The sequence below is a fragment of the Chiloscyllium punctatum genome, chromosome 6 (assembly GCF_047496795.1).
Source record: "Chiloscyllium punctatum isolate Juve2018m chromosome 6, sChiPun1.3, whole genome shotgun sequence".
In the NCBI taxonomy this organism is placed as follows: Eukaryota; Metazoa; Chordata; class Chondrichthyes; order Orectolobiformes; family Hemiscylliidae; genus Chiloscyllium; species Chiloscyllium punctatum.
In genome coordinates, this window is record NC_092744.1 from 48,336,289 (window position 1) to 48,362,530 (window position 26,242).

General features: G+C 39.6%; 1 protein-coding gene across 2 annotated transcripts in view; it reads right to left on the bottom strand.

Moving 5' to 3' along the window:
- LOC140478940 (uncharacterized) overlaps window positions 1-26,242 on the bottom strand; it is a 315,441-nt gene that overhangs the window by 85,982 nt on the left and 203,217 nt on the right. For both annotated transcript variants that reach the window (XM_072572602.1, XM_072572601.1), the window contains one exon: window positions 16,566-16,608. In XM_072572602.1, the coding sequence (XP_072428703.1) occupies window positions 16,566-16,608 (43 nt within the window). The remainder of the gene's footprint in view (window positions 1-16,565; window positions 16,609-26,242) is intronic.

Sequence of the window (26,242 nt, forward strand, 5' to 3'; positions counted from 1 at the left end):
GGTAACAAACCTGGGAGAATGACCCAAGAATTCCAGCAAGGTATCTCTCAATAATGAGATTAGATTAGATTCCCTAGTGTGGAAACAGGCCCTTCGGCCCAACAAGTCCACACCGACCCTCCGAAGAGTAACCCACCCAGACCCATTTCCCTCTGACTAATGCACCTAACACTATGGGCAATTTAGCATGGCCAATTCACCTGACCTGCACATCTTTGGACTGTGGGAGGAAACCGGAGCACCCGGAGGAACCCTACGCAGATACGGGGAGTGTGTGAAAACTCCACACAGACAGTCGCCCGAGGCTGGAATTGAACCTGGGACCCTGGTGCTGTGAGGCTAACCACTGAGCCACCATGCCACCCTTCCTGCATTTTCCAACATGGGTGTTGAGATGAGATTCTTGCTAAGTAGCAGTGAGGTGCCTATTAACAGGGATTATTGCTTGTGTTAACAATCAGTTAATACACTCATTAACTGCACATCACTCCATTAATATGCAACCTCCTATCCTACCGCCTGCTGTGAGGAAGCTAAAGGCTGAGAATTCCTGATACAAAAGCCTGAGCAGGAATCTGGTGAATCAAGTTTGCCACTTGCTCCTCCAGACCTCCACCTTGGACAACTGACACCAACAATATCAGGGTACCATTCCAATGCAACAATAGACCTTGGTATTAGGTAATTGCCAGCTTCCCATCATTATGGCATCACTCTAATCCAGTTACAGTATGATTCTGCATGTTAAAGCTGCATTTCAGGCCGCATTGGCAATTATCGTAGCTAAGCTGCTCAGAGAGGCAGGCACTCAGCTCACTGATCGGATCACGCTGAATGTCAGAGCTGTTTGCTTTCCTTCTTTCCACTCACTCCCTCCAAGCCTACCCGGATGCTGTCAGCATCCCTGCTTTGCCACATCTTTTTTGTGGTTTGGCCCCTCAGAGTTGGTAGGCTCACAAATACTGGGAGCAGAGGCAAAGCCAGGAAGCTGGTCACAGATGTCAGCAGCCCTCAGTGCAGTCAAGGGAGACAGTGTTCATTCAAGGAGTCCTGGTACAGTAATTTAAGGCAGTCCAGGGGCTTGGGCACAGCCAGCCACTCCAGTGAGTCATGGTCAAGAAGTTCTCTTTGTCAGGGGTTAGGAACCGAATGTCAGGCAGCTACCATCCACCTGGACATTTTCTGCCTTATTGTAAGTTACTTTCTCTGGAATGAGAGAAAAGGAAGTATTAAGTGAACAGTTGAGAAACAAAATTAAATGTTAAGTGGAGGTCATTGACCTTCCTAAACTGCTGGGTGTTCCTCCAGTTGGCAGAATCTGCACTAACCTGGGTAGCAACTTCTGAGCAGGACCTTGTGTTGTGACCTCCTCTGTTGGCCCTGGGGCAAGAGAACATTCCTCTTCTGCACTACTCTATTCAGCAGGAGCTCCAAGTGCCTTTCTGCAAACTGTGGGATCACACTCTCTATCTGTCACATTCAGGACAATCCTGAATTGTGCAGGCCAGTTCCAGGCTGACCATGCTCATCAGGGTGCAAAACAGCTCTTTGAAAATGGCACTGGTGCCAGAGATGCCATTCCATGCTCTGGACACTTTCACTGGGTTGGGTATTAAAACCACTTTACACAAGTGCTTTTATGGGTGAGGTGGACAAAGGGGTATTCAGTTTGAGGATCAACTCAAATTTTATTAATAAAATATTTCTCAATAAAAACACGTGAGAGTTCCCAAATTCCCACAATATTTACCGTGTCTAGTTCTATTGTCTATGAAAGGATATTACCTGCAATGATCCATGTGTTTGAGCTGGGCTGTTGGAATCTCCTTCCTCTCCAATGTCGGGCTAGTTCTCTTCTATGATGGTGGGTCTCATCTCCTCCGTCTTTGCCATGTGTCTTGCTGGGAGTCTTTACTGTGTGGTGACATCCTGGTGTGTGCTCTTACCCACCTGACCTTCTTGAACATTCAGTGCTAATGGGGTCATGAGCTGGGTTCAAAGCATTCAACAGGGTCACACCAACACACTTCACTGTTACCATACCAGGGCAGTATAAAACTCATAGCTTTAGGCACTGGCTGGAAGACAAGGTACCAGAAAGTCTGACTGACCTTTTTCAATATACAACCCTCAGGATGTTGTAACTGGATCTCCCTGAACCTTTGTGATCTCTTCGACTTTAGTTTCAACAGTTCTGTAGCCAATAGCTGCTGGCTGCTGTTTAATTTGGTTTGGCCAATTTTCTGTCAGGCATGATTTCCCTTGCTGTGGATCAATATATAAACATCTAGCTTTGGGTCCATCGTCACTTGACCACACAGATACCTGGTGAGTTCTTCTGACTACAGCGTGTGGTAGAATTGGACTAATATCTGACTCAAAGAGTGTTCTTAATCTGAGGTAGGTGGTTAATGAGTTGAGTGTAGTAAGATCACAGAAAGAAGTACTCTGAAATGCTACAAAATAGCCCAAACATTCTCAGATTCCCAGCTCATTAAGTGGTTCTCTCCCCATCTGGTGCCATCAGATCTGTGGAATATTCCTCGCATTTTCTGTTTTTAATTTCAGAGTTCCAGCATCCATGGTACTAGATTCCACTCCTCAGAATTTAGAATGTTACAAGGTGAACAGTTACTATTTTAAAAGATATTACAGGAACAGATATGGAGTCGATTAGTAGAAGCTACTTCTTTTTGGTTGGGGAGTACAAGACTGAGGACTTATTAGAGCCAGATCTTTCAGGAATGAAATTGAAAAATACTTTTCACACGAAGAGTGTGAATTCTCCCCTGTAAATAGCAATTGGTTATAGATCAACTGCTGATTTTACAAATACAATTGTCAGTTTTAAGCCAAAAGGTATTAGGAATGTCAGGCCAACATAGATACATGGAATTCGATTAACTGGCAGGAAAATTTCAAAAGGTCTTAAATACCTAGGACTGTACCAATTTTCCTTGGAATCCCTCAATATAAGTTAACAAGTTATTCCAAGCAATCATTATGGCTCTGCAGTCCCTTAACTATCTACCTTTGCCAACCAGAAAAAGGTTCAGAAACAGAAAAACAAATTGCTGGTGAAGTTTAACACGTCTGGCCGCATCAGCAGAAAGAAAGCTCAGTTCTGAAGAAGGGTCACTGGACTCAAAATGTTATCTCTGCTTTCACTCCATAAATGCTGCCAGACATGCTTAGTTGCTCAGAAAAATTTTTTTGTTTCAGATCTACAGTATCCACATTTCCTTGTTTTATTTAAGGGAGACAAGGTCAGTACTAGCTTTTACAAATACTGTAAATCAGCATCCACAAGATGGACCATGAAGCTTTTCCAGTTCATTATCCTGTGGAAGAGAACCAACTCCTGACATTGAAACTGTATCTGGTCTTACACAACTTAAAACAGTGATCCCTTAACCTCCCTACCCTATTTCAACAACAGCTAATTAGAATACAATCTGGAATCTTCATCAGCTGATAAAGCTCAAATCAGACCACCTTTGAGTTGACACTTCTTTAAAGCTTCACAACTCTTTCAGCCCATCTTGACAATGGAGATGTATTATTCTGGGAATTAGTTGGGTGTCTCTTGCCTGCACCTTTTCCCAAGCCCCAGTGTCACCCAACATGTGAGAAAACCGAAACGAGAATTGTAATTCATATGAAACTTGACCAGGGTCTTTTGTAAGCTTTCACTGCAATCGGAAAAGGTCATTTAACAGTTTTGCAATAAATTGTGTAAAATTGATAGGTTGAAATATTTTAACCATTGTTCTTATAGTTGATTGTAATAGAATTCCTCAATTCAATTGTTGTAGTACCTCAAAAGTATGCAATATTGTCCTGTTCAGATAATTTATGGCCGTAACTCAATTGCTATATATTTGCATGAATGATTTGCATTCACAAGTAACGTTTCATTGACTGCTAAGACATTTTATATTATTAAAAAGAAACTTGCATTACTATTTAACGTAGTTAAATTTGTACATGAATTTCCTAAATTGATAGTCTTACCTGATAGCGAGTGATTATCAATGTCGTTCACAAAATAAGTTTTTTTTTATGTAAGCGAAAGATATTATCATTATGAAACTACAAAATTATTTTGGAGCGTCTCAAAAATAAACAGCTTCAAAAACAATGTGGCTTTTGTAAGGTCCATCTTTTGCCAATAGATGGCAATAAGTGAAAGAGTACCCATTGAAAAGAATTTTCAAAAGGTGCACTGTGTCTATACTTCACACATTGATGCTGCAGGTGAAGATTTGTGACCTGGCACGTTTTCAGCTACACCTTCTAATTCAAACCAAACTGTCAAAGGGTCAACACAGCCTCTCCAGAGGAAGACCATTGGCCCCTTCTCACAACAATAGCTTTTGAACTCAGCTGAGCTTTTCTCAGGTCAGTTGATTGTGAGTATTTAAGTGGTCAGAGAGGGAGTCAGGATGGATCAAAGGGTGATTGGGGAGTCTGTTGTATTGCTTAATTTAGTTACATTGCTTGATCTCAGAGATATACTAGAGATTACACTGAGTAATATTTCAAGATCTGAGACATTTGCAGCAGGGCCTGGCCAGAAGAAATCAGTTCATTAAAAGAGTAAAATTCCCAGGCTATTTCAGCACGTGTATGCTCCGATTCCAGGATCCTAACACACATCTCCCAACTTATGCTTGATTTCCAATGACCCAAATCTTCTGGCATGCAGGTCAAAGCTGTGCAAGTATTTACAGTGGAATTGAGAGACAGTTTAATACTTGGTATGCTACTCTGATTTACTGAACATCATTCTTTGCCATTTGGCAAGTAAGGACATTACTCATAATAGTACGGTGCTAAGCAAATAATGCAGAGCTCATTTCTAATCAAAATGCTCGATTATGAGCAGGAACTGGACCACAAACTGGCAGGGATCTGCGCGAATTAGATATTTCTTCAGTTTGCATCTGATTTAATTCTTTTGGTCAGGTTTTGGACCGGGGCCAGAAACAACCACCAGAAATCAGCATTTCAGAATAGTGTTTATGTTTATATAGGTGTTCTTAAAATGAAATCCTGAATCAGAAATATTAACAAAAAAAAACTTATTTAAGTTTTATCTAAAGCATTTTTGGTTCCTTCCTGGTTTTTCATTTGTTTTACTCACAAATCTGGGATCTGGGAGTGCCAGTCGAGGATTCTCTAAAGGTAAACATGCAGGTTGAGTCTGTGATTAAGAAAGCAAATGCAATGTTGTCATTTATCTCAAGAGGGTTGGAATATAAAAGCACCGTTGTGCTACTGAGACTTTATAAAGCTCTGGTTAGGCCCCATTTGGAGTACTGTGTCCAGTTTTGGTCCCCACACCTCAGGAAGGACATACTGGCACTGGAGCGTGTCCAGCGGAGATTCACACGGATGATCCCTGGAATGACAGGTCTAGCATATGAGGAACGGCTGAGGATCCTGGGATTCTATTAATTGGAGTTTAGAAGATTAAGGGGAGATCTAATAGAAACTTACAAGATAATACATGGCTTGGAAAGGGTGGATGCTAGGAAATTGTTTCCATTAGGCGAGGAGACTAGGACCCGTGGGCACAGCCTTAGAATTAGAGGGGGTAAATTCAGAACAGACATTTCTTCAGCCAGAGAGTGGTGGGCCTGTGGAATTCATTGCCGCGGAGTGCAGTGGAGGCCAGGATGCTAAATGTCTTCAAGGCATGGATTGATAAATTCTTGATGTCACAAAGGCTACGGGGAGAATGTGGGAAAGTGGAGTTGAAATGCCCATCAGCCATGATTGAATGGTGGAGTGGACCTGATGGGCCGAATGGCCTTACTTCCGCTCCTATGTCTTATGGTCTTAAAACTTACATACAAACATTGAGCAGAATCGGCCAGCCAGCCTCTGCTCCAAAATGTAGTAAGCTTGCGGCTGATTCAATAATCACCTCAAATTCACATTCCCACCTATCCCTGCTAACTTTTCACCCCCAAGCTTAAGAACTCAGTTTATCTTTCCTTAAAATATTTTAAGACTCTGTTTCCAGAATTTTTTCAGCACAGGAGTTCCACAGACTCTCGACCCTCAATGTCAGACAACCCATTATTTTTAAACAGTGGCCCCTAATTCTGAATACTATTTGAGGAAACATCCTTTCCACTTCTACTCTGTTAAGATTTCTCAGAATCTGAAACGTTTCAATCAAGTCATTTGTAACTCTTCCAGATGCAAACTCAGCTTGTCTAAACGTTCCTCATAAAATAATTAGAAGTATCAGTCTTTTAATGGTTCTCTAAATTACCTCCAATGCATTTACATCTTTCCTAAAATAAGTTGACAAACACTGTATATAGTACTCCAGACTTTATCTCACCAGTGTCCTGCAGAACTAAAGCATAACTTTTACATTTCAATATTGAATTTCCTACGCAATGAACAGCATTCTACCAGATTTCTGATTTACTTGCTATTCATACATACTGGGTTTTTGCAATTCATGCATTACAACATCCAGATCCCTCTACATCTGTGTCCCGCGTAACTAAAGCATAACTTTCACACTTCAATATTTTTCTTATTCATTAGGAAAATACAGAGTCATACAACATGGAAGCAGACCCTTTGGTCAACGCTGACCATTCTTCCAAACCAAAGTAGCCCCATCTGTCTGCATTTGGCCCACATCCCTCCAAACCTTTTCTATTTATATATTTATCCAAATGTCTTTTAAGTGTTGTAACTGCACCCACATCCACCACTTCCCCTGACAGCTCATTCCACACACGAATCCACCCTCTGCGTAAGAAAAATGTTGCCCGTCATGTCCTTTTTAAATGTTTCTGCTCTCTCCTTGGAAATATATCCCCTAGTTTTGAATTCCCCCCACCGTAGGGAAAAGGATCTTTGCTATTCACCTCATGTCATCCCATTATGATTTTACAAATGTCTACAAGGTCACCCCTCAACTTTCTACATCCAGTGAAAAAGTCCCAGGCTATCTAACTTATTTTTATAATTCAATCCCTCCATTGCCGAACATCCTGGTAAATCTTTAACGAATTCTCTCCAGCTTAAAAATATCCTTTCCATAACAGGATGACAAGGACTGCACATAACACTACAGAAGAGGCCTCACCAACACACTGTACAACCTCAACATTATGTCCCAACTTCTAGACTCAAAGGTCTGAAATATTTTACAAATTCTGAAATATCCCCTAAAAATATCCGCCATATCATTACTGACTGTCCTTTAATCTGATTTAGCAATTCATATAGCCAGCTCTGCTGACATAACCTCAATTCACTTTACTTAAGCTGAAAAGTCTCAGACCCACTGCTCTCACCCCAAACAGAATCTGAAATTCAAACTTTTAATGTTTTCTGTTACTTAGGGACACTTTCACAGATCACTAAGTAATCCCATTGCATTACACAATACCAGACTTAGTACAGTTTGTTCTTTGGTTGGCTCCAGAACATGCTGTTCTAAGAAACTATCTTGAAAACATTGTGGGCCATTCATCTAGGCTCATTTACCCACCTGATTAACCCAGTCTATTTATAGATTAAAATCGCCCATGATTATCATTGTGCCTTTCTGATAAGATTCTTTTTACCCCCTAAATGCTCCACGCTCTCATATAGGTCCCTTTCAATAGGGCTGTACACCCCTCCCTCAAGTAACTTGTCTTTATCATTTCTCACTTCTACCCAAACCAACTCCACATTTGGGTTTCCTGAACTTAGCTCATTCTTCCCTGTTATGCGGACATCACTAACAGTGTCACCCTGCCACCTTTTCCTGACTTCCCATTATTCCCAGATATCCTGTATCCTTCAATATTCAGGTCCCAATCCATGTTAGCTTGCAGCCATGTCTCTAATGCTTGAAGAGCAGAAAGTGCTGGAGAAACGAGGCTCAATGGAGAGCACTGCTGCCTCACAGCAGCAGGGACCTGGGTTCAATTCCAACCTCAGGTACAACCTTTAATTTTATCCTTTTCTTCTTTTCGTAACCTCTCACCTTACCTATTGAATTTACGCTCTACCCCTTCCTGTCACTGTCTGTTTTTAATTTCTGGTTATTCTTCTTTTGTCTAGTCCATACTCATGGAATCACAGCTTCTCATCTCTTGCCTCTTCAACTTAGTTTAAAATCCTCTCTGCTTCACTAGTTATGCAGCTTGCAAGAACACATTGTCACTGAATAGTTCAAGCTGAGGCAAAAGTGAGGACTACAGATGCTGGAAACCAGAGTTTCGATTAGAGTGGTGCTGGAAAAGCACAGCAGGTCAGGCAGCATCCGAGTTGCAGGAAAATCGACGTTTCGGGCAAAAGTCCTTCATCAGGAATAGAGGCAGGGTGCCTCCAGGGTGGAGACATAAATGGGGGGGGCGGGGGGGGGGGGGAAAGCTGGGGAGAAGGTAGCAAAGAGTACAATAGGTGAATGGGGGTGGGGATGGAGGTGATAGGTCAGAGAGGAGGATGGGGGAAAGTAGCAAAGAGTACATTGATGGTAGCCAATCAACCACACCACCCCGTGGCCCAACATTTCAACTTCCCCTCCCACTCTACCAAGGACATGCAGGTCCTGGGCCTCCTCCACTGCTGCTCCCTCACCACCAGACGTCTGGAGGAAGAATGCCTCATCTTCTGCCTTGGAACACTTTAACCCCAGGGCATCAATGTGGACTTGACCAGTTTCCTCATTTCCCCTCCCTCCACCTTACCCCAGTTCCATCCTTCCAGCTCAGCACTGTCCTCATGACCTGTCCTACCGGCCAAACTCCCTTCCCACCTATCTGCTCCACCCTCCCCTCTGATTTATCACCTCCATCCCCACCCCCATTCACCTATTGTACTCTTTGCTACCTTCTCCCCAGCCCCACCCCCCTCATGAAGGGCTTTTGCCCGAAACATAGATTTTCCTGCTCCTCGGATGCTGCCTGATCTGCTGTGCTTTTCCAGCACCACTCTGATCTAAACCATAGTTCAAGCTGAGACAGTCCCAATGATACAGATTCCATCATTGCCCTATAAACTAGAACTCACTTCTACTGCACTAGTCTGTGAATCATACATTCATCTCTGATCTGGTGAGCCCTTTGCTAATTTTCATGTGGAAAAGTGTCATTCTGGAAAAGCACAGCCGGTCAGGCAGCACCCGAAGAGCAGGAGAATCGATGTTTTGAGCATAAGCCCTTCATCAGACATGAGGCTTGTGGTCCAAGGGGGCTGAGAGTACAACAGGAAGATGAAGGTGATAGGTTGGCAAGAAGGGTGAGCAGTTAGGTGAGAAGGAAGATGGACAGGTCTGATCGAGTCTGTTGAACATCTTCACTGCATCTTGGATGACCATGCCTTTACCTTTATGAGCCCTTAGCTATTGAATTCCCTACCTAGATCTCTCTGCCTCGGTCTTCTCCTTTAAAAAGGTCCCCTAAGCATCCGCAAGGCTTTGGTCTTCTGATCTAACAACTTGCCATTTAGCATGAAATTTTGTTTTAACGTGCTCCTCTGAAGGGCACAGGGCAGAATTGCTATATTTAAATTCTACATTCTTCAATCTCGTTGGTTTTACTTCCTCCACAAATTCTCTATTCAAAGTAATGAAGAAAAAAATAGTATCTACAATAAAGTGTGACAGCTTAATCTTTGTAAGTCAGTAGAGTACGAGAAACAGAATCAAGCAATTGTGAAGCCCTAAAACCCTCTGGAACTCTACCAAGCAAACAGCACACAAATTACAATGATCTAAATGACCCTTTGAATTGACTTTCTCGTGCACCAGCCAATCCTCCAAAGTTTTGTTCAATGGCCTGAGACATGAGGGGCTTCTGGCCCACCCAATTAAAGCCATAATTGGATCTTAATTAGATCATACAACCTTAGTTTGCATACATTCATGAGAGATTAATGTAATTCTGATGAGGGATACAGACGTCAACATGATATGAGCAGTTTACATAGAGACTAGCACAATTGTAGTGGGGAAGGACCATTCAATAAAATTAAGTCAACATTAACAGCTCACCTGCCCAATGCCTGTCAACTGTATATAATCTTCACATCATTTGCCAATTTTTATTTAACTATGAAATTTAATTCTTTCATTTAAAGTCCATTTAACAGTAAACACAATACAAAATTCTCTCAATGAAAAAATATTCAGTAATAAAACTTAAAGAAACTGAACTCTGCAATTAGTTTGGATGTTTTTAAAAGTAACATTTATGGAGAAGCAACATAATAAAGAGATTATATCATCAAGTGGCTCAGATCCGATCTGAATAATGCAAGGTATGGTTTCAAATACCCGGTTTCATCACAAAAATATATAAACTCAAAACTGAATTGCATTACTTAATTATGTTTGAAAGCCTATGTTAAAATTACCATATAAAACATTATTTTCCTTATCACCATACCTATGAATATGAAAAAAATGCTTTTGAGAAAGATATATCTACCTATGCTAAGACTGCTTAGGAAATAAATTATTTATAAACAAATCACACATAACATTTTACCTTCCAACAATTGCAGAAGCATGGAGATTAATGCATTAACATTTTCCTAGATGATATGGTATCAAAACACTAGTATATTTTAAAAAACACAAAAAGTGTAAAGAACATTAAATAAAGAAATATTTCAACTTGCAGCCACTGTTGCCATCACATGTATACTGCTCATTAGTTAAGAAGAATTCATAGCACAAAAATAACACAAGTATTACCAAGAATGGCAATGGGACAGACATGGATAGAAAGCAGTAAATGGAATAAAGCTATATGAACTATGATATAAATAATTTTCTTTCACTGTGATATTTTGTTTATCAGTAGGTAACAGAATACAAAAGTGTGTTCTGGTTACCATAACTAATTCATCAATATGAAAAGCATACAGTAATTATTCATTTTGTCTTAATTAAACAGGTGAGGAATTAAATTAGACATTGGTTTTGTGAAGAAAGCAGCTGTATGGCAGGTTAAAAGTAAAAGATATAAGTTTATGGTTTCATTGTTACCTTATAGCTCAAGCTGATGAAAACTTAAGCTGACAAATGTGAAAATGCTTGAGAAATTGGTACAGCTTTTACTCAGACACAATCATGTTTTAAAACAGGTCTATGTGTATCAGCTTGATTTTCTTGAACATTCTTTTAGGTATCAACAGCTACAGTGGACTCACACATAGCTCTGGTGGTTAAATTTGAGATTTCTTAGATGTGTCATTTGAGACATTTAGGATGTTAGTTAATCACTAGGAGGTGACATTACATGCACTAAGCCGATGCATTAATTGTTCAGCAGTGCCTCCATATCTTGTTAAAGATCTATGGAATTGGCAAGCTAAGAGGGACATACTGTCGTAAAACAATCTTATAAATGATCAACATGTTAAAAAGTGAATAAAGAGACAGTACAAAGTGTTAACACTAAGATAAAGTGAGGACTGCAGATGCTGGAGATCAGAGTCGAAGAGTGTTGTGCATAATAACAACGACTCTCCTGCTCCTCAGATGTTGCCTGACCAGCTATGTTTTTCTAGCACCACTCTTACCATTAAGATGACAATTTAAAGAAACCAACCGTGAATTAGGAATACTGTCGATTCTGATATAATGCGATAATTCTGATCTCATACGATCTTGCATTTTAAGAAAATCGCACAATAGCCACACCATCTAAACTAATGGGGCCAGAATTACATTGTAGCCAACACAGGTAAGGAAAGTACATGTTCTTTAAATAACAGTCTAAATTCTCCAATCGCTTTAAAGCTAATTTGCATTGAAGAAACACGTGTTATAGCAGAACCGACTGAAAACTACCAATCCAAAGATTGACCACGTTAAAAGCAAAAAAACTGTGGATGCTGGAAATATGAAACAAACAGAATGCTGGAGAAACTCAACAAGCCTTGAAGCATCTGATGAGAGAAACAGAGAGTTAACATTGTGTTTTGATGATGAATCATAGTGCACTTAAAGATTGACCAGGATACCTTGTATTTTGCAAAGGGGCAATAGTTAGTAGGGGGTTATAGTAGTTTGATTCACAAGCAAGAGGATCAAAGACAGAAGAACTTCAGTCAATTGAAAAGAACAAGGGACATATGCCAAATCAGACCAATTAGATTAGATTAGATTCCCTACAGTGTCGAAACAGGCCCTTTGGCCCAACAAGTCCACAACGGCCCGCCAAAGAATAACCCACTCAGAACCATTTCCCTCTGACTAATGCACCTAACACTTTGGGCAATTTAGCATGGCCACTCCATCTGACCTGCACATCTTTGGACTGTGGGAGGAAACCGGAGCACCAGGAAGAAACCCACGCAGACATGGGAAGAATGTGCAAACTGAGGCCTGTAACCAGTGAAGTGCCACAAGGATTGGTGCTGGGTCCTCTACTTTTTTCCATTTACATAAATGATTTTGATGTGAGCATAAGAGGTACAGTTAGTAAGTTTGCAGATGACACCAAAATTGGAGGTGTAGTAGACAGCGAAGAGGGTTACCTAAGATTACAACAGAATCTTGACCAGATGGGCCAATGGGCTGAGAAGTGGCAGATGGAGTTTAATTTAGATAAATGCGAGGTGCTGCATTTTAGGAAAGAAAATCTTAGCAGGACTTATACACTTAATGGTAAGGTCCTAGGGAGTGTTTCTGAACAAAGAGACCTTGAGTGCAGGTTCATAGCTCCTTGAAAGTGGAGTCGCAGGTAGATAGGATAGTGAAGAATACTGGATTAGTGGTGCTGGAAGAGCACAGCAGTTCAGGCAGCTGCCTGCACTGCTGTGCTCTTCCAGCACCACTAATCCAGTATTTGATTTTCAGCATCTGCAGTCATTGTTTTTACCCAGGATAGTGAAGAAGGCATTTGGTATGCTTTCCTTTATTGGTCAGAGTATTGAGTACAGGAGTTGGGAGGTCATGTTGCAGCTGTACAAGACATTGGTTAGGCCACTGTTGGAATATTGCGTGCAATTCTGGTCTCCTTCCTATCGGAAAGATGAAGTGAAACTTGAAAGGGTTCAGATAAGATTTACAAGGATGTTGCCAGGGTTGGAGGATTTGAGCTATAGGGAGAGGCTGAACAGGCTGGGGCTGTTTTCCCTGGAGTGTCGGAGACTGAGGGGTGACCTTATAGAGGTTTATAAAATCATGAGGGGCATGGATAGGGTAAATAGGCAAAGTCTTTTCCCTGGGGTTGGGGAGTCCAGAACTAGAGGGCATAGGTTTAGGGTGAGAGGGGAAAGATATAAAAGAGACCTAAGGGGCAATGTTTTCACACAGAGGGTGGTACATGTATGGAATGAGCTGCCAGAGGAAGTGGTGGAGGCTGGTACAATTGCAACATTTGAGAGGCATTTGGATGGGTATATGAATAGGAAGAATTTGGAGGGATATGGGCCGGGTGCTGGCAGAGTGACTAGATTGGGTTGGGATATCTGGTCGGCATGGATGGGTTGGACCGATGGGTCTGTTTCCATGCTGTAGATCTCTATGACTCCGCACAGACAGTTGCCAAGAATGGAATCGAACCTGGGTCCCTGGTGCTGTGAGGCAGCAGTGCTAACCACTGAGCCACAGTGGCACTCCCAATGTCATGAACTGACATTTCAATGTGAATGGACTGCCACTCGTGGTTTTTTTAAACATAATAGCAAAATGAATTACACTTTAAGACTTTCTAAAATATTTTAACCAGTAATGGGTTTTGAAATTAATCGGGGCTAGTAAAATTTTAGGTAGAGTTTGAGAGAGCTGGTCTATATCTGTAATTAATATAGATGTCACAATTAAAGTTGTAATGCACCACAACATCCTGCATTAATATGCTAAAGACACCAAAAAAATTGTTTATTGGTCTTAGATCATTGAAAGTGTTTGTAATAGATAACTGGATTCCACAAAATTAATTCAGTCATTCCATTCAATTATAATTATCTTGTGGAACAGGGGACTGGGATTACTTGGATGATGCTATGAAAGAATTGACACAGGCATGATACCACACAGTATTCAGTGCTATCATTCTATTCACAATATATTTGTTTGACAACTGCAATTGGATGAATAAATATGTCATTGAACCCTACGGATGCTCAATCAATGATTGCAAGAGAAACGATGGCTAACATTAACCCTGGAAGTCTGTAGCATTACCAGAGGTTCCAGATTTATCCCACTTCAGGGCTTGATAGCCATTGAAGATGCATTAATAATGTAACCAAATGGGTGGATTAGCAACCTGTAAATCTTTCCAATACATATCTTGCAGACACCAAGAGCGAATCTCCTGACTTTTGTTAGTATTGAGTGGCATCCCTCAAGCAACGGCCCACGATTACAGGCTAACAACTTTTTCCAGAGAAAAAATAACACAGGAATGAAAACAGACAATTATAGGTCATGCCTATTTCATTCACCACTAGGGTAAAGGAAGGGAGTGGTGTGGAAATTACCTTGACCTGTCTAGTCCCCAAGTAGTTAACTCTGACCAGGAGACATTTGTGCTGACATTTTAAGTCATTCCTGTTCTTTTGAAAAGACGATAAAAGGTGCTGTTGTGAATTTGTCTCCAACAAGGTGATGAGAGTTTTCACCCCAGTAGGGTATCTTACCTGATGTGACAAGGCTAGCATTTTCATTTGTAGCAATGGATATTTTGCTATTGAAGAATATGACTATTTACTATTGACATTATATTCACAAGCGCACTATTTTAATACTAGCTCAAATGTTAATGTTTACAATTGACCAGCCGACAGCTAATACAGAGTAATGATCCAAGCAGTTCCATGAGAAATGGAGTCAGAGACCTTACACCCTCAGGTCACATGTTTGCTGCAGTGATGATGTCATTATCATTTCTCAAAGGTACACTGACTGTGAGAAACACATTAAGACTCCCCTCATCGCACATCCTTCCCCAGATAAAAGCTCATCTCAAAACAAATGTATATTATTGCACACAGCAACGTGTAATTGATTTGTTAACTATGCAGGCAGGCTAAAGGTACTAACGTTCAAAGTTCAATGTAATATTTTAGAAGTCTGACAGATCGTCTGACCTAGTGACTGTACACCCTTCTGGAGAAGTGAATGCTCTCATTTGCCAACTTGCTTGTACACTTGTTTATCTGTACAGATGGAGACAGACTTGGATTCAAAGAGAATGTAATATCCATTTGAGAGAGTACCAAATGACATTAAACAAACATAATATAAAATCGTAACAGGCACAGAAGCATTTTCAAGATGCAGCAAATGATGAAATGGAACTAAAGTCAAGATTACGTATTGAGTACAGGAGTTGGGTGGTCATGTTGCAGCTGTACAAGACATTGGTTAGGCCACTGTTGGAATATTGCGTGCAATTCTGGTCTCCTTCCTATCGGAAGGATGTTGTGAAACTTGAAAGGGTTCAGAAAAGATTTACAAGGATGTTGCCAGGGTTGGAGGATTTGAGCAATAGGGAGAGACTGAACAGGCTGGGGCTGTTTTCCCTGGCACGTCAGAGGCTGAGGAGTGACCATATAGATGTTTATAAAATCATGAGGGGCATGGATAGGATAAATAGACAAAGTCTTTTCCCTGGGGTTGGCGAGTCCAGAACAGAGCGCATAGAGTTAGGCTGAGAGGGGAAAGATATAAAAGAGACCTAAGGGGCAACATTTTCACACAGAGGGTGGTACATGTATGGAATGAGCTGCCCGAGGAAGTGGTGGAGACTAGTAGAATTGCAACATTTAAAAGGCATGTGGATGGATATATGAATAGGAAGGGTTTGGAGGGATATGGGCTGGGTGCTGGCAGGTGGGACTAGATTGGGTTGGGATATCTGGTCGGCATGGATGAGTTGGACCGAAGGGTCTGTTTCCGTGCTGAACATCTCTGACTCTATGACTCTATAACTTGTATTGTATACACCATGAAAGTATAGAGAATGCATTTGAAGCAGAAATTATATTTGTCGGAAATTTTGAGAGCTTGCTTTGTCAGCAGTGAATTTTATCTGTTTGGAATAGGAATCAGAATGTCAAGCATGACTTACAATAACTTTCTAACTGTTATCAGAAAATCATAATCAATGGATACCAATATAAACTGATAGGAAAGGTGTAAATATGAAAAAACAACCCTGTTAATTCACAATCACTGTAGTTCTTATGTTTGAAAGCAAAGCTTACACAGACAACATGAAACACAAAGTGGATCTGCACATAGGAAACCATATACTTCATAATAAGCAAATAGTAAGGAGTTCACGAAATGATGCATTTGAACCCTCGGAAAATTACAGATCAACAAACAAAAACTGGCAGTGTGCATTGTATTAATTAGATAATGTTACATCAGAATGCTCTCACTTTGCAAAAGAAATAGAAATATGGATGCAGTCAAATGACATTTAATATTATTAGAAATTCAAGAATGGAAATTAATTCATCATTATCACCACTTCACCATAGTCTTAGCCTGAACTTTTTGTTAAAGATCACTGGTTTCTATTTGCAAATTGCTGAAAAATGCAACCAATAGGTTAACGGGCACTTACTTTTGTCAATGGAACTGTGGCTATTTCTCCCGCTTTTTCAGAACTGAAAGCAAAAAAAGACATCAAGCATTTTTAGAATATACATTGGCTGGATTATAATTAGGGGTTTAACATTAAAACTTTAAGCAATACATGAATGAAAGCAGGTTAGAATTGGAGACATTTACAATACTCTAATTAATTAGTTCATCTTTACTGACTGGGTGATAACCTGGCAGAGTGGACTGTTTACTTATTGTAGAACCAGCCTCGTCTTCATTTCATTAGAACAAGACCAATGAAAATGGGATGGGTTTGTGCAAACGATGAATTTCCTGCTTTAGGTCAGGAATGAATGGCAATAGGATGGCAAAAACATGGTGTGCTGGTCTGCTCCCTGTTTCCAACTTGGAAAAATTTTCCCAAGAAAGTGGTAAGGAGACAGCATAGGACAGGTGGGAAAGGGAGATGGCCTGCCTTAATATTTGGGTGGTGATATCATTAGGTAGCTCATTAAGGGGGGGTGGGTGGCCATTAGGAATTCATGGAAGCTGACCTGTTGCAAGGTGATGAAAGAATACCAACAGTGCTGAAACAGTAACATGTAATTCAACAAAAGTAAAAAGCTTGTGTTAAAATAAGTTTGCATTAATAACACTTTACGAATGAACCAGTCCTAGCCTGGACCCTAGCTCTATTTCTCCATGTTACTTTCGGAATGAAGATCCTCTCTTTATCAGCACACACAGATGGCAATTTGGCCTATCTCCCTGTAATCCTATAGGTAACAACAGAAATTACTTTTAGAATTCAGTTGTGTAGTTCCATCTTGTCGGCATGGACGGGTTGGACCGAGGGGTCTGTTTCCATGCTGTACATCTCTATGACTCTATATACTTAAAAGTAGCATAATACTGGAAGAACACTCATCTAAAACATCAGAAGTCATTCGAGATTGTTAGAAAAATCAGGTAGCTAGTCAACAGCACAAAAACACTTCAGAATTTCATAAGCTGTTACACTATTTCATATATAATGAACAAATGGACAGAATTAAAAAAAAACTTGAGTGCATAGGGCCTTATACAAGGAAAGCTAATGGCATATATTAGAACAGGATCCATAACAAAAAACTGCTTTTCCAGAAGCAGATCTGCATCTCCTGTAGAAAATAAGACTGTAGCTAATAGCATACTCGTGAGAATCGACAGTGGAAAAACCAGACATTTCCAGTATCCCCTTCAAAGCTTTTCACACAGAGCATTTTTCTCCATAATTTACATTCTTGCTAATGCAAAAGGTTGAATACTCCTTTAAAACTGGGTAATTTGTTTTAATAAATAACTCCAGTTACTATAGATAGAAAACAGTCATAACATTTATGATAAATTTTTGATTTGTGGTTAGTTTTTCAATTAACAATTTGTAAATTTTATCTCAATATGGCACCTGATTTTATATATTGAAATGCTTTTCCTGCAAGTTTAACAAATGAATGTTTGAACATTATTTATAAATCAGGTTTGTCTCTTACATTCCCTTATCGCTTCAGACGTTACAGCAGCCAGTTGTCTGTGCACAGCATTTTCTAATTGTACACTTGAATGCACATATCCCAAGTGGATTGGATTCTCATCTTCCTTAGTATTCTTGCCTCCATTGATGAATCACCCTTGATAGGTATTATCCAGCAGGATACGATACAGGATAGGGATTTTGGGACACATGTCACTGAAGCTATCAGTACCAGTGAAGAGATATTAAGGATGTATAGTCAGAGGCAACTCATACAGATACATGAGTGGGTTCCAAACACTAACTGAAAGACATCAAGTTGACAATGGGAAACATGTAGCAAGTTAGCAGGATTGCAAATCTAACATTGATAGTCACTGAAAACAATGATAGAGTATCTACTGCCCCAAATTTCTAAATGTCAGAATATCAGGTTTCTTAAATTTACCCAGCACTACAGTCTCTGGTTTTACGTTAATGTGTGTTTGGCATTCTGGCTGTTGCTATTTTTTTTTGGTGGTGGTGGGGGGAGGGGAAGGGTGTTGTATGGTATTGAGGAGAAATTATCACATTCTACAATGAAACTGACAGGTGCTCCACTGATCTACACAATGAGGGAAAACCCTTACAGAAGTTACAGCAGCTGAAACTGTTCAACTGTGACCATTGTCATACATCAGTCTATTAGTAAAGTAATTTCTATCAATCATAAAATTAACAATTGAACTAACATCAATTATCATTCATTGAATACAATCCAAACTACTAACACTTTTTTAGATTGCACCCTCTGTCCAAATCAGTGAAAACACTATATTTCTACCTTCCCTAATTTGGAGCCTTCAAACAATCTTTCTCTTCTTCTACTGTCTAAGGAATAAAACGTTAATCCTAGTAGTCCCTCCTCTTGAACTAACTCTTGGAATCTTGACATCATTTTGATGAACCTATTCTGTATCCTCTCCAAGGCCAATATATCCTCCCGAACATGTGATGACTAGAACTGTTCACAGAAACACCAGATCTCACCAGGGTTTGGGAGAGTTGTAGTGGGTATTCTTACCTCCTGCATTCCAATAAAGGTCAGAGTTCCATTGGACATAATTATTTCATGATATTTCCTTGATCCATGCATCCAGAATCTGATATCTCTTTGGACTTCCATTATTTCTAACTTCTCACCATTTAGAAAATCCCTTGTTCTATCCTTCTCAGATCTAAAGTAGATGACCTCACCTTTGTCAATACTGAAATCTATTTGCCATTTTTCGTCACTTGCTTAATCTATCAATGGACAGAATCTTGTTTTTAGGGGCAAGATGGAATTTCTTATGAAAACATATTCTTCACAGTTCATTTCAAATGTATACACAGGTTAAATTGCATATTTTTCTGGGAGGTGAGCAGGTAGTTCTTTCCCAACACTGGGATCTTTTGATTCAATTCCCAACTTATTCTCTGCGACCCAGGATCTTCACTCAACCTTTGTCCATCATATTCACCCACTTCTTGAGATGTTAGAGACCAGGAAATAAAGTGGGACCACACTTTAGAAATGCCTCCCACAAAGTGCCCAGGAGAAATGGGAAGTTCTTTTCCAAAATGATGGAAATAAGTAATCTCAACCAACAAAAGCAGTCGATAGTGTTGCTGCAGAGATCAGAGTACGTAGAGCATCTACAATGTTTTCACCAGCTTTCTTTAAAATAATGGGATAACAATCATCAGATCATAGGGATTTGTCATTCTTTCATGCTATCCTATTCATCTTTACTTTTATTTTGTATATATTCATTCTGGTAAATGCCTATCCTGAAACAGTTTCCTTGGGATGTCTGGAATACTGATCTCTACCCTTCCGGATTTCTCATTAGCTTATCCACGGTGACAATGCCCCATCTGATCACTTTTATCCAAGTGTCCATTTATCACACTTTTGTTTTATTCTAGCATTTTTTCTACTATTCACATAAGGCTGACTGGTCAGCAGTGCCCTTTCTTCACCCTTTACTCCTTTCTTAAATGAAGCTTCCAATATGCGGTCTTTGTTCCAGAATCTATGGAATTTTGGAAAATAATTACCAGTGCATCAACTATCTCTATCACCACCTCCTTCAATTTTCTGGGTTGTAGTTCAATTAATTTCCTCATTCCCAATTCTAATTTACTTCTAACCTCATTTTTCCTTGTCACTTGGATCTCTAAATCTATCAAATTTTTTGTATCTTTCTCAGTGAAAACAGACACAAAATAATCATTTGACTTCTCTGCCATTTCTGTATTTTCCATTGCAAATGCTCCTGACTTTACTATTAATGGACCCACATTTCCCTTCGCCGAACATTTCATTTTTTTTAATGTACCTGTAAAAACATTTACAGTCCAATTTTTTTGGCTACATTGCATTTGCATTCTATTCTTCTTTTCTCTTTCAGATTCTTGCTCCTCCTCTTCCTGCATTCGAAAACCTTCCTAATCTTCAGATTTATTACCATTTCTGGCCATTTTCTAAGCCTTTTCATTTTATACAACCCTTAACTTCCTTTGTCAGCCACAGTTGACTGACCTTGGAGTTTTTTCACTTTGAAGTTGCTGCAAGACATGTAATCATTCTTTAAAGCCTGTCTATTGGTTATATATAGTCATGCCTTTTAATATTTTTCCCAATCCAGCTCAGCCAATTTTTTGCCTCATGCCTTCATAATTTCTCTAATTAAAATTGAAAACCCTTCCTTCAGGTTTAACTACTTCATTTTCAAACAATGTAAAATTCTATCATTATTCATCTCAAAGGCTCTTTTACAAGATTACTAATTAGCTTTTTGTCTTTCATAATACTAGATCCAAAATGGCCTGTCCTCTAGCTTGCTCTTCAACATGCTGTTCAAGAAACCTGTCTCTAAGGTACTCCAGAAACATGGCCTCCATAGCTTTAGAGCTCAATTGGTTTACCACGCTTTATACCATGCCCTAGACTACCGTTTGGCATCCTATAAATAACTCCAACCAATGTCTGCTGCCCTTGCTATTTTTTGTAACTCCACCCAGACAGATTCCAAACATTGTTCTTCTGATAGGAGATCATCTCTTATTGATACCATCATGCATTATCAGAACAACACCATCTTATTTCTTTTCTTGTTGGTTCTTCCTATATATTGAATATCCTTGAATATTCAATTCTCAGTCCTGGTTTGTGTAATGGCAATTATATCATAATCATTTATCTCTATTTGTGCCCTTTAGATCATCTACCTCACTGTGAATAGTGAGAGCAGTCAGGTTGGGTGGACTTTACTTTGTCTTTTTGTCCACACTGTTTTCGATATTGTGCATTCCAAATCAGCTTTGCTGCACTGTCCTTGTCCACTTCTTAATTTCTCCATCCACCTCATGTTCAGTGAGTCACTTTGCATAAAACTTTCAGCCCCATACCTAGACTTTACCAGGTGAAAATGTTGGCTGATGAATGTTGTGCAATAGATGATGAATAGATGAAGGGCTGCTGGAGGCACAGATGACTGCTGCCATCGTCCTCGGATTTTCTCATCAGGTAAGACTTCCTCCCCATTCTTCTCATCATTATCATCATCCACTTTCTCCCATTGCTGTGTGGGACCTGCTGAAATTCAATACAGAAGATTAGGTATTCAACACTAAAGAGAGTGATCAGTTCAGGAAGCATTGCATTTCACAATAGCTTCATCCTCTGAATGGAACTGCAGAGCATCCACTCATTTATTTTTGGTACTGGCACATTAAACTCCCTTTTGGCAACTTTCAGACTTGATGGTCCTCAATGGAACTCATTAGCTCAGTCCTCAAAATCTGTTAACAACCTCATGTCAAGCAGCCCTAGCCATTGGCATGTATGGCAACGTCTCCTGAAATAATGTTCACAGTAGATGGTGATGGTAAGCATTTCTGAGGAATCTCTCAGGTTGTAGTAAATAGCAAATATGTCGAATGACTGGTGCAAGAAGAACCAGTGTAACGTGAGAAGCTGGAGTAGTAAAAGATCAGATATCAGGGTTTGGGAAAGGTGTTACTAACACAGTGTCTAAATGAAGACTTGCTTTAGAGGTTTTGGATCTGCACTTGTGGCCATTCCCAGTGTCCAAGAATTTGGATAGATAAGTATGGGAAAGATTTTGAATTGTAATATTCACTAAAAATTAGGACTGACCAGATAGACTGCAGTGTTCTTTTATTCTGTCCTGTAGGTTCTCATGAAGAGTCCTAGCTATAATTTAGAATTCATTAGGTGGAGAGCAAGAATGTATCATTCACTGAGAGTGCACCAGCTAACTGTCAACTTAGAATATGCATTAGCTTGGAAACATTCGTTAGCATATTTTAAGGGTTGCTTGCTTTGATGCCTACTTCAGCTTTTTCTGCAGTAATGTGGTTTCCAAAGAAAGTAAGCGTGTTTGCAACATAGAAACATGCAAACAGACATTAAAACTTTTTTATACATCCTGTCATGTCTCTGAGTTATGATACAAGGTAACCATGATTTCTGAGAAGATGAAAATGTCGGATACTAAATCTTTTAATTGCTAGTACTCCGACAACATAGCACTTGTATTAACAAACAGGAGTAATCCCATCCTTGAAAAATCACAGCTGCATTCTCTACTGGAAGCCAGCATTGATTAAAACAGCAGGTGATATGTACCACAAACTGTTGTGCAAAGTATGCTAATTAGGATCAGCGTTGGATTTTAACCTAATTCTTGACAAATGGGTGTTAAAAATCAGGCAGTAATATTCATGAGAGTGCTATGCCAAATTGCTGTAAAAATTGAGTGTCTTGTGGTGCATCTTGGCAGCAAACAAGTTTCACAGAAACAGCTATGAAGAATTAGAGCAGTGCAGTGAAACCTTGTCAAAAATTAAAGAACCTGGAGGGATAGCGACACATGATAATAGCACTGGGACAAATCTTTGAGAAATGAGAGTCTTGCAGCAAGTGACAATCATGTCACACCAAATCCCTCTGAGAAATAATAGCCCTTCAAATAATGAGAGCATCACAGTGGTTCTCTACAAGAGATGAATGCATTACAGTGAAGTTCTGAAAATGAGGACACGACCAAACTACAATGAAAAACAAATGTGCCATCAAGGATCATAAAAATGGCTTGCATAAGCAAAAAAAAGTCACAGCAAATTACCTCAAAAATGAGTGCCACTGTATCATAACCAATCTGTACTAAGCAACCTTAGCATTACTCGTAAGTTGCAAGAAACTAGCAGCTAAAGCACCATAGCTAATAATTGGGGTGGAAGTAAACAGCAGAGTTGGGGTTGATCACTGGAAAAATCAAATCACAGTAGCAAAGCTAATTACTAAGTAAAACAAGAGCATTGTGGCTAATTACTGGGAAAAAGACAGGCACGTCACAACCAATCACGAGAAATGAGAGCATCGTAGATAATCACAGGCAAAAAAAATTGCTTTGAATCATTGAAAGAAATTAAAACAACATGCCTAATTGTAGGGAGAAATGAGACCAACAAATCTAATCACTTGAAAACAACATCACAACTCATCATTACAAGAAACACCCTATCTTCTGCATAAAAGCCAACTTTTCTGAGCCACTATCAGTTCTGTGGAAGGGTCACGGAGTCTGAAACGTTAACCCTGATTCCTATACACAGATACTGCCAGACCTGCTGAGTTTTTCCAGCAATTTGGTTTCTGTTTGAGAAGCAATAGTAACCTGGCTAACTACTAGGAACATATCATGAGTAATTTCATTACGAAACACTCAAGTTTGGATATCTTCCAAAATGTTGTCGAATTCTGAGGAAGATGAAAACACCGTGCTAAAGTCAGAGTAAGAAGTAACAGTTGTACAATAAAATGTAAGTTTATTGATTCCATATTCCTGATGAGAGTTGTATTTAAAGTGGATACTAATTGAAGAGATAGGTTATCGTACTCCCAACTCCATCTCTGCCCACATGATCTCTAAGCATGCACCCCTGCTAAAAGTGCAGGATTGATTAATTTACTCAGAAATCTCTGAGAAAGAGCAAGCCAGGACAAAACAAATGAGTGTCAGAGTGAATGTGAGAAACTAGACTGTCCCAAGGAATGATGGCAAAGCTTTGAGACATGTGCCTCAATCATCACCAGAAATAATAACTGAAAAACTGCTCAGAGATTAATTGCTACAAGAAACTAGAACACTGCAAAAAAAAAATCAGAAGAACAGAAGTATATGGAAAGTGTGTATATATACAAACTTCGGCTATTCTAAAATGGATAAATAGATAGTACATGGGAAAAAGAACTTGACTTTTATTTTTTCCCTCATTATATTAAAAATGCTGAGATTAATCATAATGTCCTGCTGTTACCCTAACTGAGACCATCTAACTCACCACGGATTTGAGAATGAACTTTGGATCTTCCTAGACATTTATGGTTCACATACGAATAGTAATGCACTTGTCAATATAATCATATGGGACTTAGTCATGTTTTAAGGTTAAGGTGGATCACATTATAGGTCTTGCTTGATGATCTAAGCATATTTCTTAGTTTTGTTCTTGGTTTGAATTTGAATCATGTTGTTAGTTCAGTTTTACTGGCAATGCTGAAATGTAGACAAAATGAAATGAAAACAAAGTTATCCACTGCACCTACTCACCAGTGCTGCAAAATGAGAAAAGGACAAGGAAACACAATCCCTTTACCACAGCACAAGTTTGACAATACTCAAATATTGGCTCATTTAGGTAAAGTATTGCAAAGTTTCCTGTGTTCATGGAACTATTCGCCACAAAAATCATTGGTCTAGATTTCAATTGGTTAACACATTAAGATGAGTGAATGGTGATTGGTGTTCTGACCAGAAAACCCAGGCTCATTGCATTCAGGAAAGGAGGGGTGAAGTAGAGGAAAACAAGCATTGTGAATAAAGCCTTTTCATAACTTTAGAATATAGGTTGTTTTAAATAATTTCTTTAAACACAATGCTTCTTATTTGTACCAGTTTGATCTCCCGTGGCTTTTCTTCAGAATTCTCCTTTTATAATTTTGAAATATTGGATGAGAATATTTGAGTGCCACAGATATTATTATCTTGCAATCCCAGAATGTGTTTCTTTTTAAAGTCTGCCACAGACACAAAAAAAACTGCAAATGTAACTTCAGTTGCTGTTTGGCAAACTCTGAAATGCCACACCATGTGTGAAGCTTTCCCAGCCCCGCAAAGATAAATGTAACAGGGGAGAAAGCAAAAAGGGAGGGGATTGACTATCTCCATCCTCTCGACAGAAATCCACATCTTGCATAATTTTCGTATTTTTGTCCTTCGAGGATAAAATACCTACAAAAAAGGGGTTTAATACTGAATGCAATTCAAGTCTGTGTGTTAGTGGCCTGAGGTCTGAATTTGTGGGCTAGTGTGCTGTGACGTTCATAGCGTTGAGGAAAGTGACTTTTACACCCATGGTAGGTAACAGGAACAGAGAAAAAAACTCCATTTCACCAGAGTGCTGCCTGTCAGCGTCAAAAAGTGTGGCACTGGAAAAGCTCAGCAGGTCAGGCAACATCTGAGGAGCAGGAGAATCGACGTTTTAGGGCATAATCCCTTTATCAGGAATGTTGATGGACTTATGCCTAAAATGTTAATTCTCCTGCTCTTTGGATGCTACCTGACCTGCTGTGCTTTTCCAGTGCCACACTTTTCGACTCTGATCTCCAGTATCTGCAGTCCTCACTACCCCCTGCTGCCTGTCAGCCGCTGCCAAAAGCAATCAGGTCTAAAAGTTGCAATCAACCTATAAAATCGGGAATCTCAAAACCAATTGTTCAACTACCATCAATACTACTGGAAGCGATCAGTACAGTGGTCATAGAATTCAAGTATTTGCACTTCATGAACAATTCAGAGAAAAATTTGTTTCTTTTAAACATCTTTTTAGACTCACTCTTACTTCTAATCTGTATGTATGTGTATTACGTTACTAGTTATTGGTGTGTTGAGAAACTAATAAACTCACCATTTTGGCTAATTCAAGAACACCTGGTTAATTGTGTCTGTTGGAAACCTGAGTTCATTTGACTCTAGGATAAATGAATTCCCAAGGGAAATTAAAATTAATCTTGTTGCCACTAACGGAGGGGGTAAATAAGTAACCACAGGGAATCAGATTACCCTTTC